Source organism: Papio anubis, chromosome 6 (assembly GCF_008728515.1).
Source record: "Papio anubis isolate 15944 chromosome 6, Panubis1.0, whole genome shotgun sequence".
Taxonomy (NCBI): Eukaryota; Metazoa; Chordata; class Mammalia; order Primates; family Cercopithecidae; genus Papio; species Papio anubis.
The window spans coordinates 163,018,207-163,039,331 of record NC_044981.1 but is presented as its reverse complement, the minus strand read 5'-3'; the positions used below and the strand labels follow the sequence as shown (position 1 = coordinate 163,039,331).

Here is a 21,125-nt window from a genome sequence, read left to right as displayed (position 1 = left end):
CACCATTCTAACTGGTGTGAGATGGTATCTCATTGTGGTTTTGATTTGCATTTCTCTGATGGCCAGTGATGATGAGCATTTTTTCATATGTCTGTTGGCTGTATGAATGTCCTCTTTTGAGAAATGTCTGTTCATATCCTTTGCCCACTTTTTGATGGGGTTGTTTGTTTTTTTCTTGTAAATTTGTTGGAGTTCTTTGTAGGTTCTGGATATTAGCCCTTTGTCAGATGAGTAGATTGCAAAAATTTTCTCCCATTCTGTAGGTTGCCTGTTCACTCTGATGGTAGTTTCTTTTGCTGTGCAGAAGCTCTTTAGTTTAATGAGATCCCATTTGTCAATTTTAGCTTTTGCTGCCGTTGCTTTTGGTGTTTTAGACATGAAGTCTTTGCCCATGCCTATGTCCTGAATGGTACTACATAGGTTTTCCTCTAGGATTTTTATGGTATTAGGTCTAACATTTAAGTCTCTAATCCATCTTGAATTAATTTTCGTATAAGGAGTAAGGAAAGGATCCAGTTTCAGCTTTCTACTTATGGCTAGCCAATTTTCCCAGCACCATTTATTAAATAGGGAATCCTTTCCCCATTTCTTGTTTCTCTCAGGTTTGTCAAAGATCAGATGGCTGTAGATGTGTGGTATTATTTCTGAGGACTCTGTTCTGTTCCATTGGTCTATATCTCTGTTTTGGTACCAGTACCATGCTGTTTTGGTTACTGTAGCCTTGTAGTATAGTTTGAAGTCAGGTAGCGTGATGCCTCCAGCTTTGTTCTTTTGACTTAGGATTGTCTTGGAGATGCGGGCTCTTTTTTGGTTCCATATGAACTTTAAAGCAGTTTTTTCCAATTCTGTGAAGAAACTCATTGGTAGCTTGATGGGGATGGCATTGAATCTATAAATTACCTTGGGCAGTATGGCCATTTTCACGATATTGATTCTTCCTATCCATGAGCATGGTATGTTCTTCCATTTGTTTGTGTCCTCTTTTATTTCACTGAGCAGTGGTTTGTAGTTCTCCTTGAAGAGGTCCTTTACATCCCTTGTAAGTTGGATTCCTAGGTATTTGATTCTCTTTGAAGCAATTGTGAATGGAAGTTCATTCATGATTTGGCTCTCTGTTTGTCTGTTATTGGTGTATAAGAATGCTTGTGATTTTTGCACATTAATTTTGTATCCTGAGACTTTGCTGAAGTTGCTTATCAGCTTAAGGAGATTTTGGGCTGAGACAATGGGGTTTTCTAAATATACAATCATGTCATCTGCAAACAGGGACAATTTGACTTCTTCTTTTCCTAACTGAATACCCCTGATTTCTTTCTCTTGCCTAATTGCCCTAGCCAGAACTTCCAACACTATGTTGAATAGGAGTGGTGAGAGAGGGCATCCCTGTCTTGTGCCAGTTTTCAAAGGGAATTTTTCCAGTTTTTGCCCATTCAGTATGATATTGGCTGTGGGTTTGTCATAAATAGCTCTTATTATTTTGAGGTACGTTCCATCAATACCGAATTTATTGAGCGTTTTTAGCATGAAGTTTTCAACAGAAATAAAATATATCTAACTTTTTGTAATATAAAGTTTTTAAAAAATATTTTGCAACAATATGCTTGAGTAGCTAAAATTATTTTTATACTATGAAAATGAGCCATGCGGCTGGGTGTGGTGGTCACACCTGTAATCCCAGCGCTTTAGGGGACGGAGTTGGGAAGATTGCTTGAGCCCAGGAGTTCAAGACTTAGGCAACATGTTAAGACCCCATCTCTGGCCAGACGCGGTGGCTCAAGCCTGTAATCCCAGCACTTTGGGAGGCCGAGACGGGTGGATCACGAGGTCAGGAGATCGAGACCATCCTGGCTAACACGGTGAAACCCCGTCTCTACTAAAAAAAATACAAAAAACTAGCCAGGCGAGGCGGCGGGTGCCTGTAGTCCCAGCTACTCGGGAGGCTGAGGCAGGAGAATGACGTGAACCCGGGAGGCGGAGCTTGCAGTGAGCGGAGATCCGGCCATCTCTACAAAAAATTTAAAAAGTCAAAAAATTAACTGGGTATGGTGGTGCACACCTGTAGTCCCAGCTACTTGGGAGGCTGAGGTAGGAGGATTGCTTAAGCCCAAGAGTTCAAGGCTTCAGTGAGCCGTGATTGTGCCACTGTACTCCAGCCTGGGTGACAGAGCAAGACCCTGTCAAAAAAAAAAAAAAAAAAAAGGGCCATATAAACGTAGAAGAATAGAAACATTTTTGTTTCCTTGTGCTCCTTAAAAGTCAGCTTTAAAACTAATCATTGTTTTACATCTTATACTGTTTCAGCTTTCCGTAGTGATCCATCACTAAAAAATAGATTTTTTCCCAAAAATTTCGTTGGAATTTGTTTTCTGAAGAGAAAAATAGAAAAGCTTTGCAAATAATAGTTTGCATACTTCAAAGTAGGTTAGGTCCCTGGATCTAACCGTGATGCAGCGGAGTTATGTGGAGAGGAGGCCTGGCACTAAGTAGCCTGGGCAAGGACACTTCCTGGCCCAAAACCTTAGTTTCTTCTGTCTTCCTCGTCTGTGAAAGAAGAGAGTTGACACAAAGGGACCTCCAAGTTTGTCTCAGCTCTAACACCTCAGCGTTCCATTAGCTCAAGTTGTTCAACTATCTCCTAACCCGTTCTCCACCCTCATAATATCCCTGGTTTGTGAGATCATTAATCATCCTGAAGAACGTCAAGGAGAGAGAAGGAACGCGTGGTAACAGCTGCAGGGATGCTCTCCACGTGCTGACAGTAAAACAGTGAAAGCCCAGGCAGCCGTGCAGGGAAGATGCCCGGCACGTGAATAGTCAAATGTTTTGAAAAAGAAAAATGAAAGGGGCCGGGAGACCTGCAGAAGTCGTTTTGAAACTCCAGCTCGTTTCTCCAAACCGGGGCTGATCGTCCTGTGCCTGGAAGTGAGGGTTGTCGGTGGGATTCCTTCCAGCTCACCTCGGAGGATAATGGCTTCTGACAGCTCCATTTGATCTTCAAACAAGTTTGGAGCGTTGGGCACCCGCCTCCTTCCTTTACAGAGGTGGCGGGTCATTTCTGAGGGAGGTCCTCTGCTCAGCAGCTGAGGGGGCTATGCTGCTGGGGTGCGCTCACAACCTTGCTCCTCTCCCTCTGACCCAGTAGTGCTGCCTGTTGACCCAGTGGTGCTGCTTGTCGACCCAGTGGTGCTGCCTGTCGACCCAGTGGTGCCGCCTGTCACCCCAGTACTTAAGGACGCCTTCAATGTGCTCGACGCCTTCAATGTGCTCGACACCTTTAACTTGACAAAGCTTCCACATTCGTGACTCATCATGGGGTTATTACAGGTAACAATTCTATATAATGCTTTCCACATAAAATGAATTCCAAAGGGTAATATCCCCGCTTCATAGTGTAAGGGAACTCGATTTAAAGGAATGTATTGCAAAGAAATGTATTCCCAACCGTGAAACCAAGAATGAATCAAGCCTCATCTTCATCAAACAGGGCTGGTCCCACATCTTAAGAGACGGGCTGTATTGTATGGAACAGTAGTTCTCATCCTCAGCTGCAAGCTAGAATGGCCTGGGGAACTTTCACAAGATTTATTTTATAAATCTCCCTCTGGGGGACTGTAAGTTGGTCGGTCTGAGCATGAGAATCCATGAAAGCTGCCTCTGCTGATGTCGCCAGGGTGCTGCCAACATGGAGAATCCCTGATACAGGGGCCAGGAGCACCAAGTCCAGACGCTGGAGCCAAGTCCAGCTCTAACCCCGCGAGCTGTGCCATCTCAGGGCGCCTCTGCTGGCCTCAGTGTCCGCCTGCTGAAAGTGGGATAGGATGTATTAATAGATACTACCTGCCCCACCTCATTGCCGATGTGAGGCTCCCCCTCGTTAGAGTGTGCGGAGCGCTGCCGGCCTAGGCAAAGTCTCGGGAAGTGTAAGCTGTGTCCACCTTCGGCCCTTTTCTCCACGAAGACTGCTTGGCTTTGGACCTGTGTTAGGACTTTCCTGGTTGAGGTTGAGATCTGCTGAATAGGGATGTGGGGAGGAAGTTAGATACCACCTGGTTAGAAAGAATGATGTCCTGGTTCAGCTGTAGTACCTCCAGTTACAATATGAAAGGCCTGTGATCATGTTCATGACTAAAGGTGGCCGGTGCCTGCATGGAGAACACAGATGCGCCCCTTCTGCAGGAGGACTCGCCGTGCGGAATTCCCTCGTCTTGGTGGGCGCTCTCCGCAATGTGGAATGAGCTGCTCACGTGAAATATTTCTCGGTAATGATGATTTTTCTGATAGGACTGCACCTGGGTTTTCATGCCTAACCAGTTTTCAAGCATTTTTCCCTGCAAGTCAACTTTCTCAGCCTAGAGGAGATATGCATTCTCTTCCTGGAAAGAAATAAGCTGTGTTCAGTTGTTTGTAAAGGAGAAGATGAAATCATTCCAGCAGGATCTCTCTGTTTAAGCAAGTCAGGTCACTGATGGTTATGCTGGTGTTGTGTGTTTTCGGGGACTGTGTGGTAGGTCACTCTTGTGGCACCCGCAGCAGCCAGGAGATGCTGGAATGGGCCCAGGCAGCACAGTCCGAGCTCGGCGACATGTCAAAGCCCCCTCTGTCCTTCCTGTAAGCAGTGGAGCACACCCTGTAAGACGGGATCACTGCAGAGGCACTGGGAATGCAGAGCTGTATGTAGTGACCCGCATAGACAGGTATCAATGACAGCGTCTTGAAATAGAACCTCCTCAGAGTTAGCCCGCCTGGCTCCAAACCCCAGAATGTTATTTTCAGCACCTCTTTATTTGTTTTCCTCTCTTATGCCGAGATGCTTCGTTAGAAGGCACTGAGTCACTCAGAAACTCAGCTCCAATCAATCTAGTAGCTTGAACAGATTGTATTTCCATAATATGCTAATTCATTTATGTCATTTGATTTCCATTTGGATGATTTCAGATTCCCAGGGGAGAAAAAAGTAAGGAAAATTCTAAGCACAATTTTGCCCTCTCTTAAGAGGGGAGGACTGGTATTATTATTCTATTTTTATAAATCATCATCTTTATTTACGAATGATGAAACTAAGGCACAAAGCAGCAAAGCCACTCAAAAGCATATTGTTTGGAGGTGATGAAGGTCAGAATTCTGTGCTTGTCCCAAGATAACTCCCTGGGTCCCCAGGCCTCCCTGGGCGAGCTCCATCCTTACCAGATGACAGACTCCCTGTGTTTCTCCAGCAAGAAGTTACATCCCTGCTCATTGTACTTGAGGTGTTTACTCTTCAAGGGATTCATTTCCCATTTAATTGCATAAGATGACAAACAAAATGAAAATGTCTCCTCCTTAAGTCATCTTTGACTTCTGTCTTTCTCAAGCCCTTTGTAAGATACGACCTCACTCTGTCTGTTGCATTTCAGATAAACATCACCCTTACCTAACAGGCATCTGATTGATTACAGATATACCTGCCTCTGTATGGTGGAGTCCTCTATGTGTTTATTACCAGAGTTGCATTTCTTGTATTATAGATATTCAAAAAGGAGGAAATAGATTTTTTTCATGACTTGTCATATTTAATACCTGTGCAGTGTAAGCACTTAAGAGTAATGGGCTTAAGATTTTGCTGCACAAAGATTCTCTATTAAGGAAGTCCGTTAAGTAACCATATCGGTCTTTTTGAAAATGCTTCAGTATAGAAGAATAAAAAGACACCTCTTGGGGAGTCATGCCCATTCTGGTCATCAGTGTGGTTAACTTTTATTATTATTATTTACGGTTTTCTTCTCTTCCTTTATTTGTGAAATAATTAACTATAAAAAGTTTGCCCCCCAAAAGTTGAGCAACACCCTTTTTTTTTAAACTTTGAATTAAACCTTTGAAAGCTGAAAGGTATTGTGGGATAAAGGACTTTTATTCTGCATCTGGAAGACCACTCGGGATATAATTTCAGGTTCAATAGCCTTTTTGTGGGTAAAGAAAGGAAGTCTCAGGCAATGGCCACCCAGTGGGGTAGAATGAACTTAGCACAACCCACACACACTTTCTAGTGTTGGTAAGTCTCAGGCTAGAGTGTGTCTGTCAGCTCAGTCTTCAAAATCTCTCCAGTTGTGCTGCATCAAACACAAAGCATCATCGAGCCTCTGACTGCCAGGCCTTCAGATCACCGAGGCCGTCTGCACGTGCTCAGCCCCCCGCGGAGGTGTGCGCAGAAGCCAAGGTCCCGTGGGCGTGTGGCCGCAGAGCTATTGGCACTGCACGGTCAGTGCAGCATCCAGGACGTCCCCCTAAGTGGGAGTTTCCTAAGGTGGGGGTTTCCTAAGGTGCGTTTACACAGCCATTTCTCATCTTCACGGTGGCTGACAGAATTGCATTTAATTTAATGTTATCTTAACCTTAATTCTCTTTTTTTTTTCTTTTTTTTTTTTTTGAGATAGAGTCTCGCTGTGTCGCCCAGGCTGGAGTGCAGTGGCCGGATCTCAGCTCACTGCAAGCTCCACCTCCTGGGTTTACGCCATTCTCCTGCCTCAGCCTCCCGAGTAGCTGGGACTACAGGCACCCGCCACCTCGCCCGGCTAGTTTTTTGTATTTTTTTACTAGAGACAGGGTTTCACCGTGTTAGCCAGGATGGTCTCGATCTCCTGACCTCGTGATCCACCCGTCTCGGCCTCCCAAAGTGCTGGGATTAATTTTCTTTTGTAATATCACCTAGATAGAACAGAACAGTATGCTATAATGTGATACGATATGTGTCTTAGTTCATTCAGGCTGATACCACAGAACATCATAGATTGGGTGGCTTCTAAACAACAGAAATTTTTTCTCACAGTTCTGTTGCAAGTCCAAGATCCAGGCTATGTCAGATTTCATGCCTGGTGAGGGCTGCTGCCTGGTTCATAGCCATCTCTGGCTGTGTCCTCACTTGACGGAAGGCATGAATGAGCTCTCTGGGGTTTCATATCTAAGGGCACTAATCCCATGCATGAGGGCTCCACCCTTCTGACCTAATCACCTCCCAGAGGCCCCACCTAAAACCATCACACTAGGGGTTAGGTTTCAACATATGAATTTAGTGGGGGGAACATATACAGTCTATAGCATTGCACCCCAGTCCCTAAAATTCATGTCTTCTCCACATTCATCCCATCTCCATAGCCTCTGCTTCACTCCCACATCAACTCAAGTCTAAAGCCCAACATCTCATCCAAATCATATGGTTTCCTCTGACCCCCAATGTCAGTATCTCCACGATCGCTCTGTATTAGTGGGATCCAAGGTACGATTCATCCTGACCGAAATCACCCTCCAGCTGTGAGCCTATGAAACCACACGAGCTCTGTGCATCAAAACTCCAGTGGTGGGACCAGCATAGGACAGACATTTCCTTTCGAAAAGGAGAAATAGGAAAGAAGAAAGGAGTAACAGGTCCCAAGTAAGTCTAAAACCCAACAGGGAAAATAACATGGAACCTCAAGGCTCCAGAATAATCCTCTTTGACTAGATACTGTGCCCTCCAGACCCACTGGAGCAGGGGTCCTGCCCCAGAGCTTTGCAGGGCAGGGGTCAGCTCTACAAGTCCCTGGCCCCATGGCTTTGGGTGGCCCCCCCAACAGCTTTGGGTGACCCCATCCAGTATGGCTGGATGGCCCCACAGTGGTTCTGTGCCTGGACCCCAGCCTTTGAAATTTAAGTAGGGACAGCCACACCCCCAAGGCTCCTGCACTCCCCATGGTGGGGAAGAGAGAACCTCACAGTTACTGCCAGCCTTTGCCACCTGCTCCCTGCAGAGGGCAATTGCTGGGGCTCACAGGGCACCAGAGTCTGCCCAAAGCAGAGCTGCCCCTGAGGCAGCCAGGGACAGCAGCACTGGAGGGTGGGGAGCCCATGATGTGGGGCAGTGCCCTTGCAGTCCCAGGTACCAGTGACCCCTACTTTTAAATCATTCTACCCTGGGGCTCTTGTGCCTGGCCTGACACGGGTAGGCAGCGCTGATGCTCTCTGAGTTGGCTGCAGGGTCATGTTTCTGTTGCCTCGGAGAATCGCTGCCGGCCTCTGTGGAGATGGCTGGTCCATACTGACTTCCTATCAACATTCAGGATTCCTTAGTTATTCCCTAAGAAGATGTAGGCCTTCTCTACAGCTCTCCTTTTCTTTCTGAGTCCTCAACCGGAATCGCATTGAAAGGTCTGTTCATGGCAACATAGGCCTTTTCTAGCTGCATCTCAGAACTCTTCCAGCCTCTACCCATTACGCAGTTCCAAAGCTGCTTCCACATTCTTAGGTTTTATTATAGCAGCATCCTACTTCTGGGTACCAAATTCTGTATTATTCATGGTTTTCCAGAGTAACAGAACCAACAGGATGGATATACATTTCTTAGTGGGAGATTTATTGCAGGAATCAGCTCACATGGGTATGAAGGCCCAGAAGCCCCAGGAGCTTCTGTCTGCAAGCTGGAGAACCAGGAAGGCTGGGATGTCATTCAGTTCAAATCCAAAGGCCTGAGAACCAGGAGAGCTGGTGGTATAAGTTCCAGTCTGAATTTGAAGTCCTGAGAGCCAGGTGAGCTGGTGGTGTAAGTTCCAGTCTGAATCTGAAGTCCTGAGAACCAGGAGAGCTGGTGGTATAAGTTCCAGTCTGAATTCGAAGTCCTGAGAACCAGGAGAGCTGGTGGTGTAAGTTTCAGTCTGAATTTGAAGTCCTGAGAACTTGGTGGGGGGAGAGGAGAACAATGGTTTAAGTCTCAGCCCAAGAACCAGGCATTGATGTCCAAGGGCTGGAAAACATGAATGTCCCAGTTCAACAGGGAGCAGATTCCTCTCCCACTGCTTTTTTTCTCTTCAGGCCCTCAGTAGACTGGATGGTGCCTGCCCATATAGGGGAGGGTGATCTTTACTCAGTCCACGAATTCAAATGCTGGTATCTTCCAGAAACGCCCTCACAGACACACCCAGAAATCATGTTTCACGGGGTCTCTGGGCATCTCTTAGCCCAGTCAAGTTGACACTAAAACTAACCACCACAATATGCTATATAATGTGACATACATATAATGTCTATTGGTGGAGATCATTTAAAAATCAGAAACACAAACACAGGCATTGCTGCCTGCAAAGAGGCACCTTAAAGAGGGGTTCCAGAAAGTAGCTCTGGTTGTGTATCATATATCCTATGCCTGCCAGGATAATCTCACAAAGTGCTTCCTCCCATGTTTTCCTGGGAAGGAAACCATGCCCTTCACAGTGGGGTGAACCTGTTGGTGCCTCCACAACCATCTCAGCCCCAGGGATTGTCTTGGGACCATGACAGGTGAAGAGCACATGGCAGTTAGAGCTGGTACCAGTAGGCACAGGTTGCTGAACAGAGCAAAGTAAACCACAAAAACCACATCACCCAAACCTGAAATGCAGCAGGTTGGCCACAAATAGAGGGCTGACTTGAAAGACAATGAAATTTTAACCTATCCCCAGTGCCTACCATTTATTAGCGAATCTCAAGATAGCCTAGAACATTTATTCTTTTCACATCTGTAGTAGCAAGCCCCAGTCAACTTCAGACTAACCTGTTAAGTACCAGAGAATAAACATCACAGAGAGGCTCTGGCCTGGCCCAAATGGCCTGGCTCCAGAGTCTCCACTAGTCTAGAACTACCCAACAGAAAATTGTTGCTGACATGTCCAAAGAAACCTCTTCACTTGGTTTTCTTTTTTGTGTGTCTAGATCTTAGAAATGAAAGCTCCTTGGACTCCCTGGCTGTCAAAGAGGCAGCTTGAACGTAGTCATCATCAGAAAATGAAACATTTGCTTTCACTGTCTGTTTCTTAGTGGAAGAATCACTCCATGGCTATCAGTTGGCAGATCCATGGTTCCAGCCCTTTCATTCCATCCCTGGCTATGGGCCATGAATAACCAACACCTCCTAGGATGGGCAATGGTGAGGTCAGTGGATTGCAGCTGTGCCCAGCAAAGCTAGAATTTGCACAGACCTGAGCATCTTCCCCAGTCCCTCTTGAAGAGGCATTTCCAGTCATAGTATTTCATATGCTGAGGGCGTTGCTTGGTGTGATGACTGTCCTTGTCCCTTGACATCTTGTTTAGTTTGTCCTTGCGTTCATATATGGAAACCAGGCATTGGTCAGTTACACCGTGTCGTCAGCAGTAATACAGCCCTGCCCTGGAGGGGACACATCCTTTTCCTGTTTTCTGCCACCCTAAAGCCAACATATACTTGTGTTAGGCCACATTGTGCCCGGGGTGTCAACTGTACAGAACATTCTTACAAAAACGTCTTCCCTGCACTGATGTGTTTAATCTGGAATATGTTCTGTTCACTGTCAGGGCTGAATTCTCCATTTCTTTATTATTATAAGCATAATGATAGTATTTGGGTATTGTATTTATTTTGGCTTTTGACCTTTTTTTCTGCTTGTTTAAGATAACCATATTTTTTTGTTTGCCTTTTAATTTTATAATCTTTTTGGATGGCCAATTTGTAAATATTTTGTAACTCAATCTGTCTATATTTCCTGTGTTATTTCTTCCATTGCTTATATTTAAAAAACAAAAAAGATTCCCATCCGGATACCAGATAAGCGTTCACCTTTATTGTAGTTTGTTTTTGCTTTTTTTTTTTTTGAGGCAGTGTTTCACTCCCATCACCCTACCTCAACTTGCCAGGCTCAAGAGATTCTCCCACCTCAGCTTCCCAAGAGCTAGGGCTGCAGGTGCACGCCACCACTGCTGGCTAATTTTTTGTATTTTTAGTAGAGACAGCGTTTTACCGTGTTGCTCAGGTGCCGAGACCAGCTCGGTTGTGGAGACCCTAACCCAGTGGCGCTAGAGGAATTAATGCCACACACACAGAAATATAGCGTGTGGAGTGGCAAGTCAGGGGTCTCACAGCCTTCAGAGCTGAGAACCTTGAACAGAGATTTACCCGCATATTTATTGACAGCAAGCCAGTCATAAGATTTACTAAAAGTATTCCTTATGGGAAACAAAGGGATGGGCCAAAATAAAGGGATGGCTCTAGCTAGTTACCGACAGCATGAACATGTCCTTGAGGCACAGATCGCTCATGCTGTTGTTTGTGATTTAAGAATGCGTTAAGCGGTTTTCCACCCTGGGTAGGCCATGGTGTCAAGGCCATCACGAGCATGTCACAGTGCTGCAGAGATTTTGTTTATGGCCAGTTTTGGGGCCAGTTTATGGCCAGATTTGGGGGCCTGTTCCCAACACTCAGGCTTGTCTCCAACTCTTGAGATCAAGCAATCCACCCCCCTCAGCCTCCCAAAGTGCTGGACTTACAGGTGTGAGCCACCGTGCCTGGCCAACTTTGTTTTTGTTTCGTTTTGTTTTTAAAGTAATTCTTTAATAGATCTGGGATTTATTTTAGTGTAAGATATAGGGAGGAGACCTTGTTTTGTTTTTGTTTTTTGTTTTTTTTACTGTAACTAGATAGTCCCTTCCAAATTTGAATATAAGACATCTATCTTTCTCTAATTTTTCACCAGACTTACCAATGCTATAAAGTCAGATATGTGGCTAAACAATGTTCTTCATTCCAAATGGATGTGAATTCAATAACAGCGGTCCTGTTTAGAGGACTCTTAGATGCTCTTACCCAGAGTCAAAGACCAAGCTTTGCAAGGAGATGGCAAGATGGAGTAGGAACAGGAACCCCCCTTTTCTCTGCCACGCTGCTTCACCAGGTCTCAGCTTCAGAGCACGCAGGGCCTGGCAGGTGGAACAGGGACTTCACCCAGAAGAGGAGGCACGTTGGGGTGACGGATGGCCTGCCCTCCCTCGGGCGCTGCCAAGCCTGGGCCTGCTCTGCTGAGACAAAGGGCACAGCATAGGAAGCCTGGTCACATGCATCTCATGAGGTTTTCCCTGTGTGGAAGCATTTTGAGTCTAGGGCGTGGCAAAGCCCATGGGTCCTCAATGGCAGCCCCGTTGGCTGTGAGATGTGTGACAGAGAAATTTTCCTTATTGAGTTTAACTTTGTTTGATGCCAGCAGGCAGCTCAGAGAGAGAGAGGCTTGTTGTTTAATCATCCTGGAAGGGGCGGCCTCCCCACCCCTCCCACTGTGTGTGGTCACTCCCGCCCTCCCCACCCCCGGCTTCCTGCAGAGCCCGCCTGTGTTCATGAGCCCTGTGTCTTCTGCCCAGGCCTTTGCTTTCACTTTGAGAGAAATCTTTCTGATTCCACTATGTCCTTTCTGCCTTTGGGGTCTTTGTGTTGAGTGAATAGATTCCAGGTTTGCTTTCATTAACTCCGCGAAACTCTTTGGTGCTCACACTGGCTGTAGCTATTGGAGGCTATAACTGGGGAGAGGTGGGCAATGGAGATGTGAACCCCCAAAATCTCAGACAGGTCTCAGTTAATTTAGAAAGTTTATGCCAAGGTTGAGGACATGCACCTGTGACAGCCTCAGGAGGTCCTGACAACATGTGCCCAAGGTGGTCAGAGGACCATTTGGTTTTGTACATTTTAGGGAGACATAGGATATCAATCAACATACATATGATGAACACTGGTTCCGTCTGGAAAGGTTGGACAACGGGAAGCAAAGGTGGGAAGACTCTCCGGTCTTCAGCGGGGAGGGGCTTCCGGGTCAAAGGTAGATAAGAGACAAATGATCACATCCTTCTGAGTTTCTGACGAGCCTCTCCAAAGGAGACAATCAGATCTGCACTGATCTCAGTGAGCAGAGGGGTGACTGAATAGGATGGGAGGTGGGTTGGCCCCAAGCAGCTCCCAGTTGACTTTTCCCTTTAGCTTAGTGATGTGGGGGCCCCAGGATTTATTTTCCTTTCACAGAGACGTTCTTTGTAACATCTTCCTTGTGAATCGTTTTGCTTTTCCTCCGTACATTCATTCTCCTCTGCCGCAGAGCCAGGGTAGTAGATACAAGAGCTCCATCCGGCAATCTCCAGAGGCTGTTGGGAGCATCCTAATGACGTCATGCCGATGCTCGTGTGAGGTTTTGCCCTTCAGAGTGTCCTCTCCGGTGCATAACTGCAGCCGTGTTTAATAAAACAAGCTCTCTTATTTTTATCTACATCAGGAACTATTTTTTCAGGAATGAATGGATAAAATGTTTTTTTTTTTTTTTTTTTTTTTTTGAGACTGAGTCTGGCTCTGTCCCCCAGGCTGGAGTGCGGTGGCCGGATCTCAGCTCACTGCAAGCTCCGCCTCCCGGGTTCACGCCATTCTCCTGCCTCAGCCTCCCGAGTAGTTGGGACCACAGGCGCCCGCCACTTCGCCCGGCTAGTTTTTTGTATTTTTTAGTAGAGACGGGGTTTCACCTTGTTAGCCAGGATGGTCTCGATCTCCTGACCTCGTGATCCGCCCGTCTCGGCCTCCCAAAGTGCTGGGATTACAGGCTTGAGCCACCGCGCCCGGCCAAAATGTTTTGATAAAAAAGTATATCAAAGCTTCTAAAAGTCACATCAAGGGGTTACACAGACCCAGCTGCCGGCCTCTCCCCGGGGATGAGCAGTGTCCTCATCGCATCGTCCCCGATGAACCGGCCGTGAGTCACACGACTCCACCAGTGGCCTCCTGCAGTCCCCACCTGGTGGACTGTCTTGAGCATCTGCTGCCACCAAACACTTCTTTCACATTTCCTGATTTCTCTCTCTGTCTCCTCTGGGTCTTCCCATTGCGGACCACATCATGGTACATCCTCTCTCCCTCCTCCTTCAGAACAACAATACCCTCACCGAGGTCCTCACCACGGTCCTCCTCTCATCCTCCATATCCTCCAGTGGTCCTCAGGCACCGTGGGCTGCTGCCTTGGGGTGGGTGTTTGCATCTGTTATTTCCAGCAAAGCTCCAAACCAAGTCTTTTCCTGAGCCCTGCATGTCCTCAGCACTCAACGGGCCAAGAGTGCAGGTGGCCTGTTCTCTCCCTGCCCACCACCTGACTTCTCTCCTGGCTAATTTCTCCACCAGTCACCCATGCAGAGGGCTAGGATGATGCAGCTCTCTCCTTTTTATTCCCAGCAGCTGAGAGGTCGTGAGGTCTCAGTTCTCCCTCCTCCAGGCCAGACCTGTCCCTCTGCAGGGCTGGATAGCAGGATCCCTTTGCCCCATTCTAGCCACATTGCCCATTCCAGCCCTGTTGCTATTGCATCCTCCACATGACCTCTTAAATCTAGAGGCCCTAAACATGTGCTGTGTGAAAGTCCTCTCCAAGGTCTCTCGGCTCTGCAGGCTCCCACGTCCCTGCCCGCAGGCCTCATCAGTGTGGCGCTGCAGCTCTGTGCGCCGTCCCACCTGCATCCCTGAGGGTACCCCAGCTGCCACCCTTCAGGGCCGTCCCTTGGCCTGTATCCTCCTGCCCGAGCACCTGGAGGCTCCCGGGTCCCCTGTAAGGCTTAGCTCCTCCTCTGTGAAAACCTCCCGGGCCGTTTCCAGTTCCCCCAGCATGCACAGCTCCCCGAGCACACAAGGGGTGGGGCTGGTCACCCTCTGGTGGCCCCTTGCTGCCATCGCCGCAGAGTGTCTCCCCACTGGGCTCTCACTTCCTGGAGGGCAGAGCCTGCCTCTTCACATTCCAAATGCCCAGCACAAAGGAGACTGAGAAGCAGTGATGGGAAAGGAGTGGGCCCAGGAGAAAAGGTGGGGGAGGAAAGAATTTGAGGCCAAGCGGCAAGAATTGTGACCTCACCATTCAGCCGTCTGATTTGCAAAAGGGCTAGGAAGACTGAGCCTACCTTTGCTCCCACGTCTCCCCCACATCCATGATCCTATGGCCTATTTTTCAGTTCACCTACATAGAGAAGAAAACTACCCTGACCAGCACACAGAATCCAGATCACTAAGACATGAACTCACAAATGATAAACAGGAGCGGGTGCAAGACTAAATTCCGTAGGAGAGCCTTCCAAAAAGGTTTGCACACAATGACTACAATCAGAGAGGAAGAAAAGAATCTCTAAACTCTGGGGTCATTACTCTAGAGAGAAAATCACAGCCAGGGGTACAAAATTGTATTCTGTGAAAGTGTTCTGCGCTCTCCTGGCTTCTGAACACAGTCCTCCGCTTGAACAACTGGGGTAGTGGTTTCCATTCATGGCCCTTCTCATTAAATCTCCTTCAGCCTAGGTTGTTTGCTTCCCCTTTTGCCTCCCCAGCAGTTTGTTTCCTGTGCCGCAGTCCATGCTGCCCCTGTGTCCAGGAGGACAGTGCACACACACTGGCTGGGACCTACACCAGGCCTTCACCCAGTGGAGGGGGGCAGGCAGGGGTCTGCTTCCTCCAGGCCACCAGGAGCTATCTAACTTTGAGCAATGCTTTTTACTGCAGTGAGCCTGTTTCCTCTTCTGTAAGAACATGGGGTTGAACTGCATGCTCCCCAAGGTCTTTTAAGCAATAAAATCCTGATTCCGTTAGTTGAGGCGGAAGGAGGACCTCCCGTGTCCCCTTGGGCGTAAGTGATAAGAAGTCGTTCCCGCACCCTTCACCTTGGTGTTTTGGTCTCAAGGGATTAGGAACTGCAAGGACCACTGGGGAAGGAGGTACTGAGGTTCAGGGGAGACGCTTGTATCCCCCAGCTCTGCCCACAGCACCACCTGCTGTGTGCCTACTCGATTCCCGTCTAGACTCTAAGGCAAGCTTGTCCAACCCAGTTTGTGGGCTACATGGGGCCCAGGATAGCTTTTAATGCAGCCCAACACAAATTTGTAAACTTTCTTAAAAGATGATGAGATTTTTGGTGATGTTTTCAAGCTCATCAGCTATCGCTAGTGTTAGTGTATTTTATGTGTGGCTCAAGACAGTTCTTCTGGTGTGGCCCAGGGAAGTCAAAAGATTCGACACCCCTGCTCTAAGGAATGTCACAGGACCACTGTGATGACAAGGGTCTGGGGTTAGAAGAGGGATGGGCAGAGCAGTGGAACAGCAAGGAGAGATCAGAAAAAAAGAAAAAGAAAACAAACGAGGATCTGAGCATATAATACAGGTGTTACTGCAATGACACCTGAGGCAGCACAGTGTGGGCTGGCCCCATGTTGTTGTGGCACACACATCACCTCACAGGAGATGCAGCCCCGGGAGGTGGGAGGTGTCTCATCCGGTTAGCATATGAGGAAACTGAAGCCAAGAGTAGGACACAGTGATGCTGACAGTGAGCTGGAGTGCGGGGCCAGACACCACGGTTACCACCTAGGCCCCTGGAGACACTATTACAGACCAAACGGGAAAGCAAAACTGTCCCAACACCAAAGACAAGACAAAGGCAGACTTCAGAGAGCCTGAATCCTGGGTGTGAGCATTAAAACCAGGAGTTGAGACAGTGAAGCTCAGGGACCCAGGAATGAGGAAGAACTTTCTCTTTTTAACTGTGGTAAGACCTATATAACATAATATTGATCACTTTAACCACTTGTAAGTGAACAGTTCAGTGACATGAATACATTCACAATGTTGTCCTCACCAATATTACACCCAAAACCTTTTTATCATCCCAAATGGAAACAGTGACTTCCCATTCTCCCTTTTCCAGCTCTTGTTCACCATGATTCTGTTTTCTGTCTCTGAATCTGACTATTCTGGGTAGCTCTTACAGTGGGATCATACAGTAGTTGTCCTCTTGTGTCTGGCTTATTTCACTTAGTATAATGTCCTGAGGTTTCATTCATATTGTGTGTTAGAATTTTACCCTTTTTTAGAGCTGAATAATATCCCATTTGTGTGTGTGTGTGTGTGTGTGTGTGTTTACTACAGCATTCACATTTTGTTCATCTGTTGATGGACACTTGGGTTGATTCCTCCTTTGTCTGTTGTAAATAATGCTGCCATGAACATGGGTGGATGAACCTGTTCAAATCCATGCTTTCAGTTTTTTTGGATGTGTATCCTCTGAGCAGAATTGCTGGGTCACACGGTAATTCTGCTTCTTTGTGAGGAACTACCACACTATTTTCCACAGTGACTGCGCCATTTTACACTGTCATCAGCAATGCACGATGGTTCAAGTTCTCCACATTCTCCCAGTTTGTTATTTTCTCTTTTCTTCTTATTATTGTAGCATTCTTGGTGAAGAATTTCTTTTTTTTTTTTTTGAGACGGAGTCTTGCTCTGTCCCCTAGGCTGGAGTGCAGTGGCGCAATCTCAGCTCACTGCAAGCTCCGCCTCCTGGGTTCACGCCATTCTCCTGCCTCAGCCTCCCTAGTAGCTGGGACTACAGGCGCCCACCACTATGCCCAGCTAATTTTTTTGTATTTTTACTAGAGGTGGGGTTTCACCGTGTTAACCAGGATGGTCTCGATCTCCTGACCTGGCGATCTGCCCGTTTCAGCCTCCCAAAGTGCTGGGATTACAGGTGTGAGGCACTGCACCTGGCCAAGAATTTCTTAAATAAAACTTCAGCAGTGTGTGTATCACAAGTCCTAAATATGGATAAATTTAAATACCTGGCCCATGATACAACACTTAATCATATTTGTCCCAATAGAAATGTTTGAAGAAATTTTCTCCCGTCACTCATGGGGCTGTGTGAGGTCCCGGATACTGCCCTGGGTATAGCAGCTTGCTCAGGGGAATACTAAAGCTGTTCTTACTCAAGTGGTGCTCTTTGTTTGTTTGTTCATTTGTTTTTGCACCAAAACTAATTACATCTTATTCCCAGATGGCCAGACTTGAGATAGTGTGAGCACTAAGAAGAATATGTAACTGTTGTAACACACTAAATTCAACAGAAAGTACGTGGTCCATGGTTATCTTCATGGAGAGGGAGAGAAGGAATCTTCCTCTTGATTTCCAGTTCCATCAGAAATGTGTGAACGTGGCTGTTCTGTAGCCCTGAATGATTCAGGCAGGGATCACATATGTATGCTAACACCATTGGATGAAGGATTGCTAGGGAACCCACCAATCACTCCATGCCAGGTATCAGCCCACAGATGCTTGTTACTTACAAAGGGACATGAAGACCTTTTCCATGGAGAGATGGTGACCTGCCACCTCAACCACCCATCACGTTTAGCATCACACAGAGAGGGCGAGCCCAGCAGGCACCCCTGATCTGAGGAGGCTAAAGTACAGGCATCACCTGGTGACCAAAAATGTTTATCCCCAATCTTATCACGCCTCCAGTTTACAAGAAATACAAGCGTTGTAGAAAGCAATTGAGCAACGATCAGATGAACCCAGAATGTGGAACATTCTACAGACAAAAACTGACCTGGACTTCCCAAAAAGTCCATGAAAAAATACAGGGCAAGGGAAATAGGTGTGGGACCATTGTCTTCTAGGAGCAAAACAAAGACATTTAACAACCAGTATAATTGAATTGGATACCTAGGTCGGGAAAACGACGTAGAGGGGAGGACTGAATATAGATTGGATGTTAGATGTATCATGGAGTGATTGCTGGTTTTCCTATGTGTGACAGTAGGTGTTAGAGTTATGCTAAGAGACTGTCCCTATTCTTAGGAGACACCTGCACGTGCACCTCAGAGTAACATGTCGTGCTACCTACAGTTTATTTTTAATTTTTTGGAGAGCTAGAGATGCATTTTTTATATATATATGTATATGTGTGTGTGTGTATATATATGTATAAATGTATATATATCAATAAAATATAGTTTGATAGAAAGCAAATATATTAAAATGTAAGCAGTTGTTAAATCTAGGATTATTGTACAACTTATTCAAGTTTTGTATATGTTTGAAATGTTTTAATGAAAAGTTGGCAGGAATTATATCTAATATTTCATGTTCAGTGTTCCTCAGAACTCTTATTTCCTGCCTCATGAAAGCCTTTATCTTTCTACTTTGCAGTTCGGGACCGAGTGAGATCGAAGATGGAGAGAGACATCTTGGCAGAAGTGAATCACCCCTTCATTGTGAAGCTTCATTACGGTAAGTAGAGTCAAAATGACACTTTAGAGAGGACCCAGGGCAACCTTCTCCAGATCAAAGAAAATTGAAAAAGAAATAACAGATCAGAAAGAAGACAATCTTTCCCATACCATAGAGTCCTGCCCTGCCTGGGGATGAAGGTGCCTTCTGTGCTGATCGCTTAGTCTCTTCTGTATTTATTTTCTTTGAAAGAGCAAGAAGCCCTGTTTTCATCTCAAAGATCTAATTTTAGATGGGGTATCCATTATTAAATTGTTACCATACCATTGATAATTTAGAAGATCTCAACCTAGATTGGGGTGAATCTATGACTTATTTTTGTGTTGTTTTAGAATAAAAAGCTGTATGACCCAATAATTTCTTTAAACCAGAAATGGTAACACCTTCTTCATTTCAAATGAATATCATGTTTAAAGATAGTAGCTCATTGACCCCCTCAAAACTTCCATTCAAGGTAGCATATTATTTTCGTGTTTCGAGGCTCAAATAATTAACCAAAGGCCACACAGCTGCTTTGCCACACGACTTCTCTTCATTTGCTGTCTGCCTTTTTATCCCAATAGAGAAGCAGTAAGTGAAATCATGGCTTACTGCATTAAACTTTCCCACCTGATAAGCCAGATGAGCTAAGCACAGAAGGGAACAATAAAACCAGTAGTTTGTTCTTGGTTGCAAAGGACAAGGTGGTGTGTCGGGGAGGTGTTAAGTGAGATTTGCGTGAATCTGAGGACAGGATGAAGGAGGCCTGCCGAAGCTGGGCATACCCTGCTGTTCCTTCTGGGCGGTAGACAGTGCAGTTGCAAACCTCTGCCTCCTGGCAGAGGAGGCCGCAGAGGCTGGCTTTCCAAAACTCTGCCCTCTCCGCTGCCGCCCAGCGGCTGGTGTCACGTCCCATCCCACAGGTCATTTACGTTACTTGCTAGCGTGTTTTCTGAAGAAATTTAAGAACTGGATGTCCTACAAAGAGCTTTAAACAGACCTCCACATCACCTCGGTGGTAATGTGATGTGTCTCCACCTGCCTGTCAAGCCCAGGATGAAGCATTTAATGCGCACTCAGTTTATACAGTTCTGGCAGAGGGCTTTCTAGCTAGAGGCTATGTTTCTAAAACCCCCACATTTATGATGTTTCTCGCATTTACTTTTAGAAAATAAAACGTTTTCTAGTATGCAGGGATATTGGGATCCCTTCCAGCCACACCTCCTATGTAGATAAAATAGACACCACGCGGTGCCTCACCAGTGCTGCCGCAGCAGCCATCGTCACAGCAGCGATGGTGACGGGCTTCTCTAGACCCTCCCCCGTGCTCATGCGCCCTCTCAACAGAGGCAGGTCCTTGCTGAGGGTGGGCAGGAGCTGTGTAGCCTGCCTGTGGCCTGAAACAGAAAGTCTGCAGTTGCAGCTCACAGTGACCAGACCTCGGACGTGAGCCCCATTGTCTTGATGTATAAATAACTGGGCCGACCCGTCACCAGAACTGCCGAGAGAGGAAGGCAGGGGGTTCCCTGGTACCAGAGTGGAGTTCTGTAGGAAGAAGGCACTTCCATAGGGCAGAAAGGACACGTCCTCCGAACCAGAGCCACCTTCAGGCTGCTCACTAATGCATTACGACGAAAGCCAGCAACGACAACAGCTTGAATATGCACATCTTTTTCCCCGTGTATCTTTCAATTCCTTTGCAATTGAAAAAGGGAAGGAGGGGAGGAAAAAGAAAGATGAAAAAAATCTCAAGACCCCCTAAAACAGTGAGAGAGGGGCAGCCCTCACAGTGTTAGACCCCCTCTGCTGGATGCGGGGTCCTGCCATTTCTCAAGTGGCTCAGCCTCCCGGAGTAAGCGGCACCTTGAGCAGGGAGAAGCCAGAGCCACAGGACATTCGACAACCTGCCAAAATGCGGGTCTCTCTCCCCCACAGCCTTTCAGACAGAAGGAAAGCTCTACCTGATCCTGGACTTCCTGCGGGGAGGGGACCTCTTCACCAGGCTCTCCAAAGAGGTGAGTAGCCGCCACATTACACAGGAGGGCGGGCAGGAGCTTCCGTCTAGGACTAGAGGGAAGGAGGGGTGGAGAGCACTGAGAGGAGATGAGCACGTGCGAGAATCTTGATAATGTTATTATTAGGAGTACATGTGTAGAGTGTGTATGAGAGTGCATGTGTGTGGGGGTACATGTGTGAGAATCTTTATTCACAAGAAGTGCGTGTGGGAGGGATGTACATATGTGTGTGCAAGTGTGCATGTGTGGTGTGGGGGTGTGTGGGTGAGACTGTGCATGTG

General features: G+C 46.8%; 1 protein-coding gene across 1 annotated transcript in view; it reads left to right on the top strand.

Annotated features, from left to right (window-relative positions):
• Positions 1–21,125, top strand: part of RPS6KA2 (ribosomal protein S6 kinase A2) — a 455,610-nt gene that overhangs the window by 342,238 nt on the left and 92,247 nt on the right. The window contains 2 exon segments of the mRNA XM_031667562.1: positions 18,770–18,850; positions 20,765–20,844. Coding sequence (XP_031523422.1) covers positions 18,770–18,850; positions 20,765–20,844 — 161 coding nt within the window.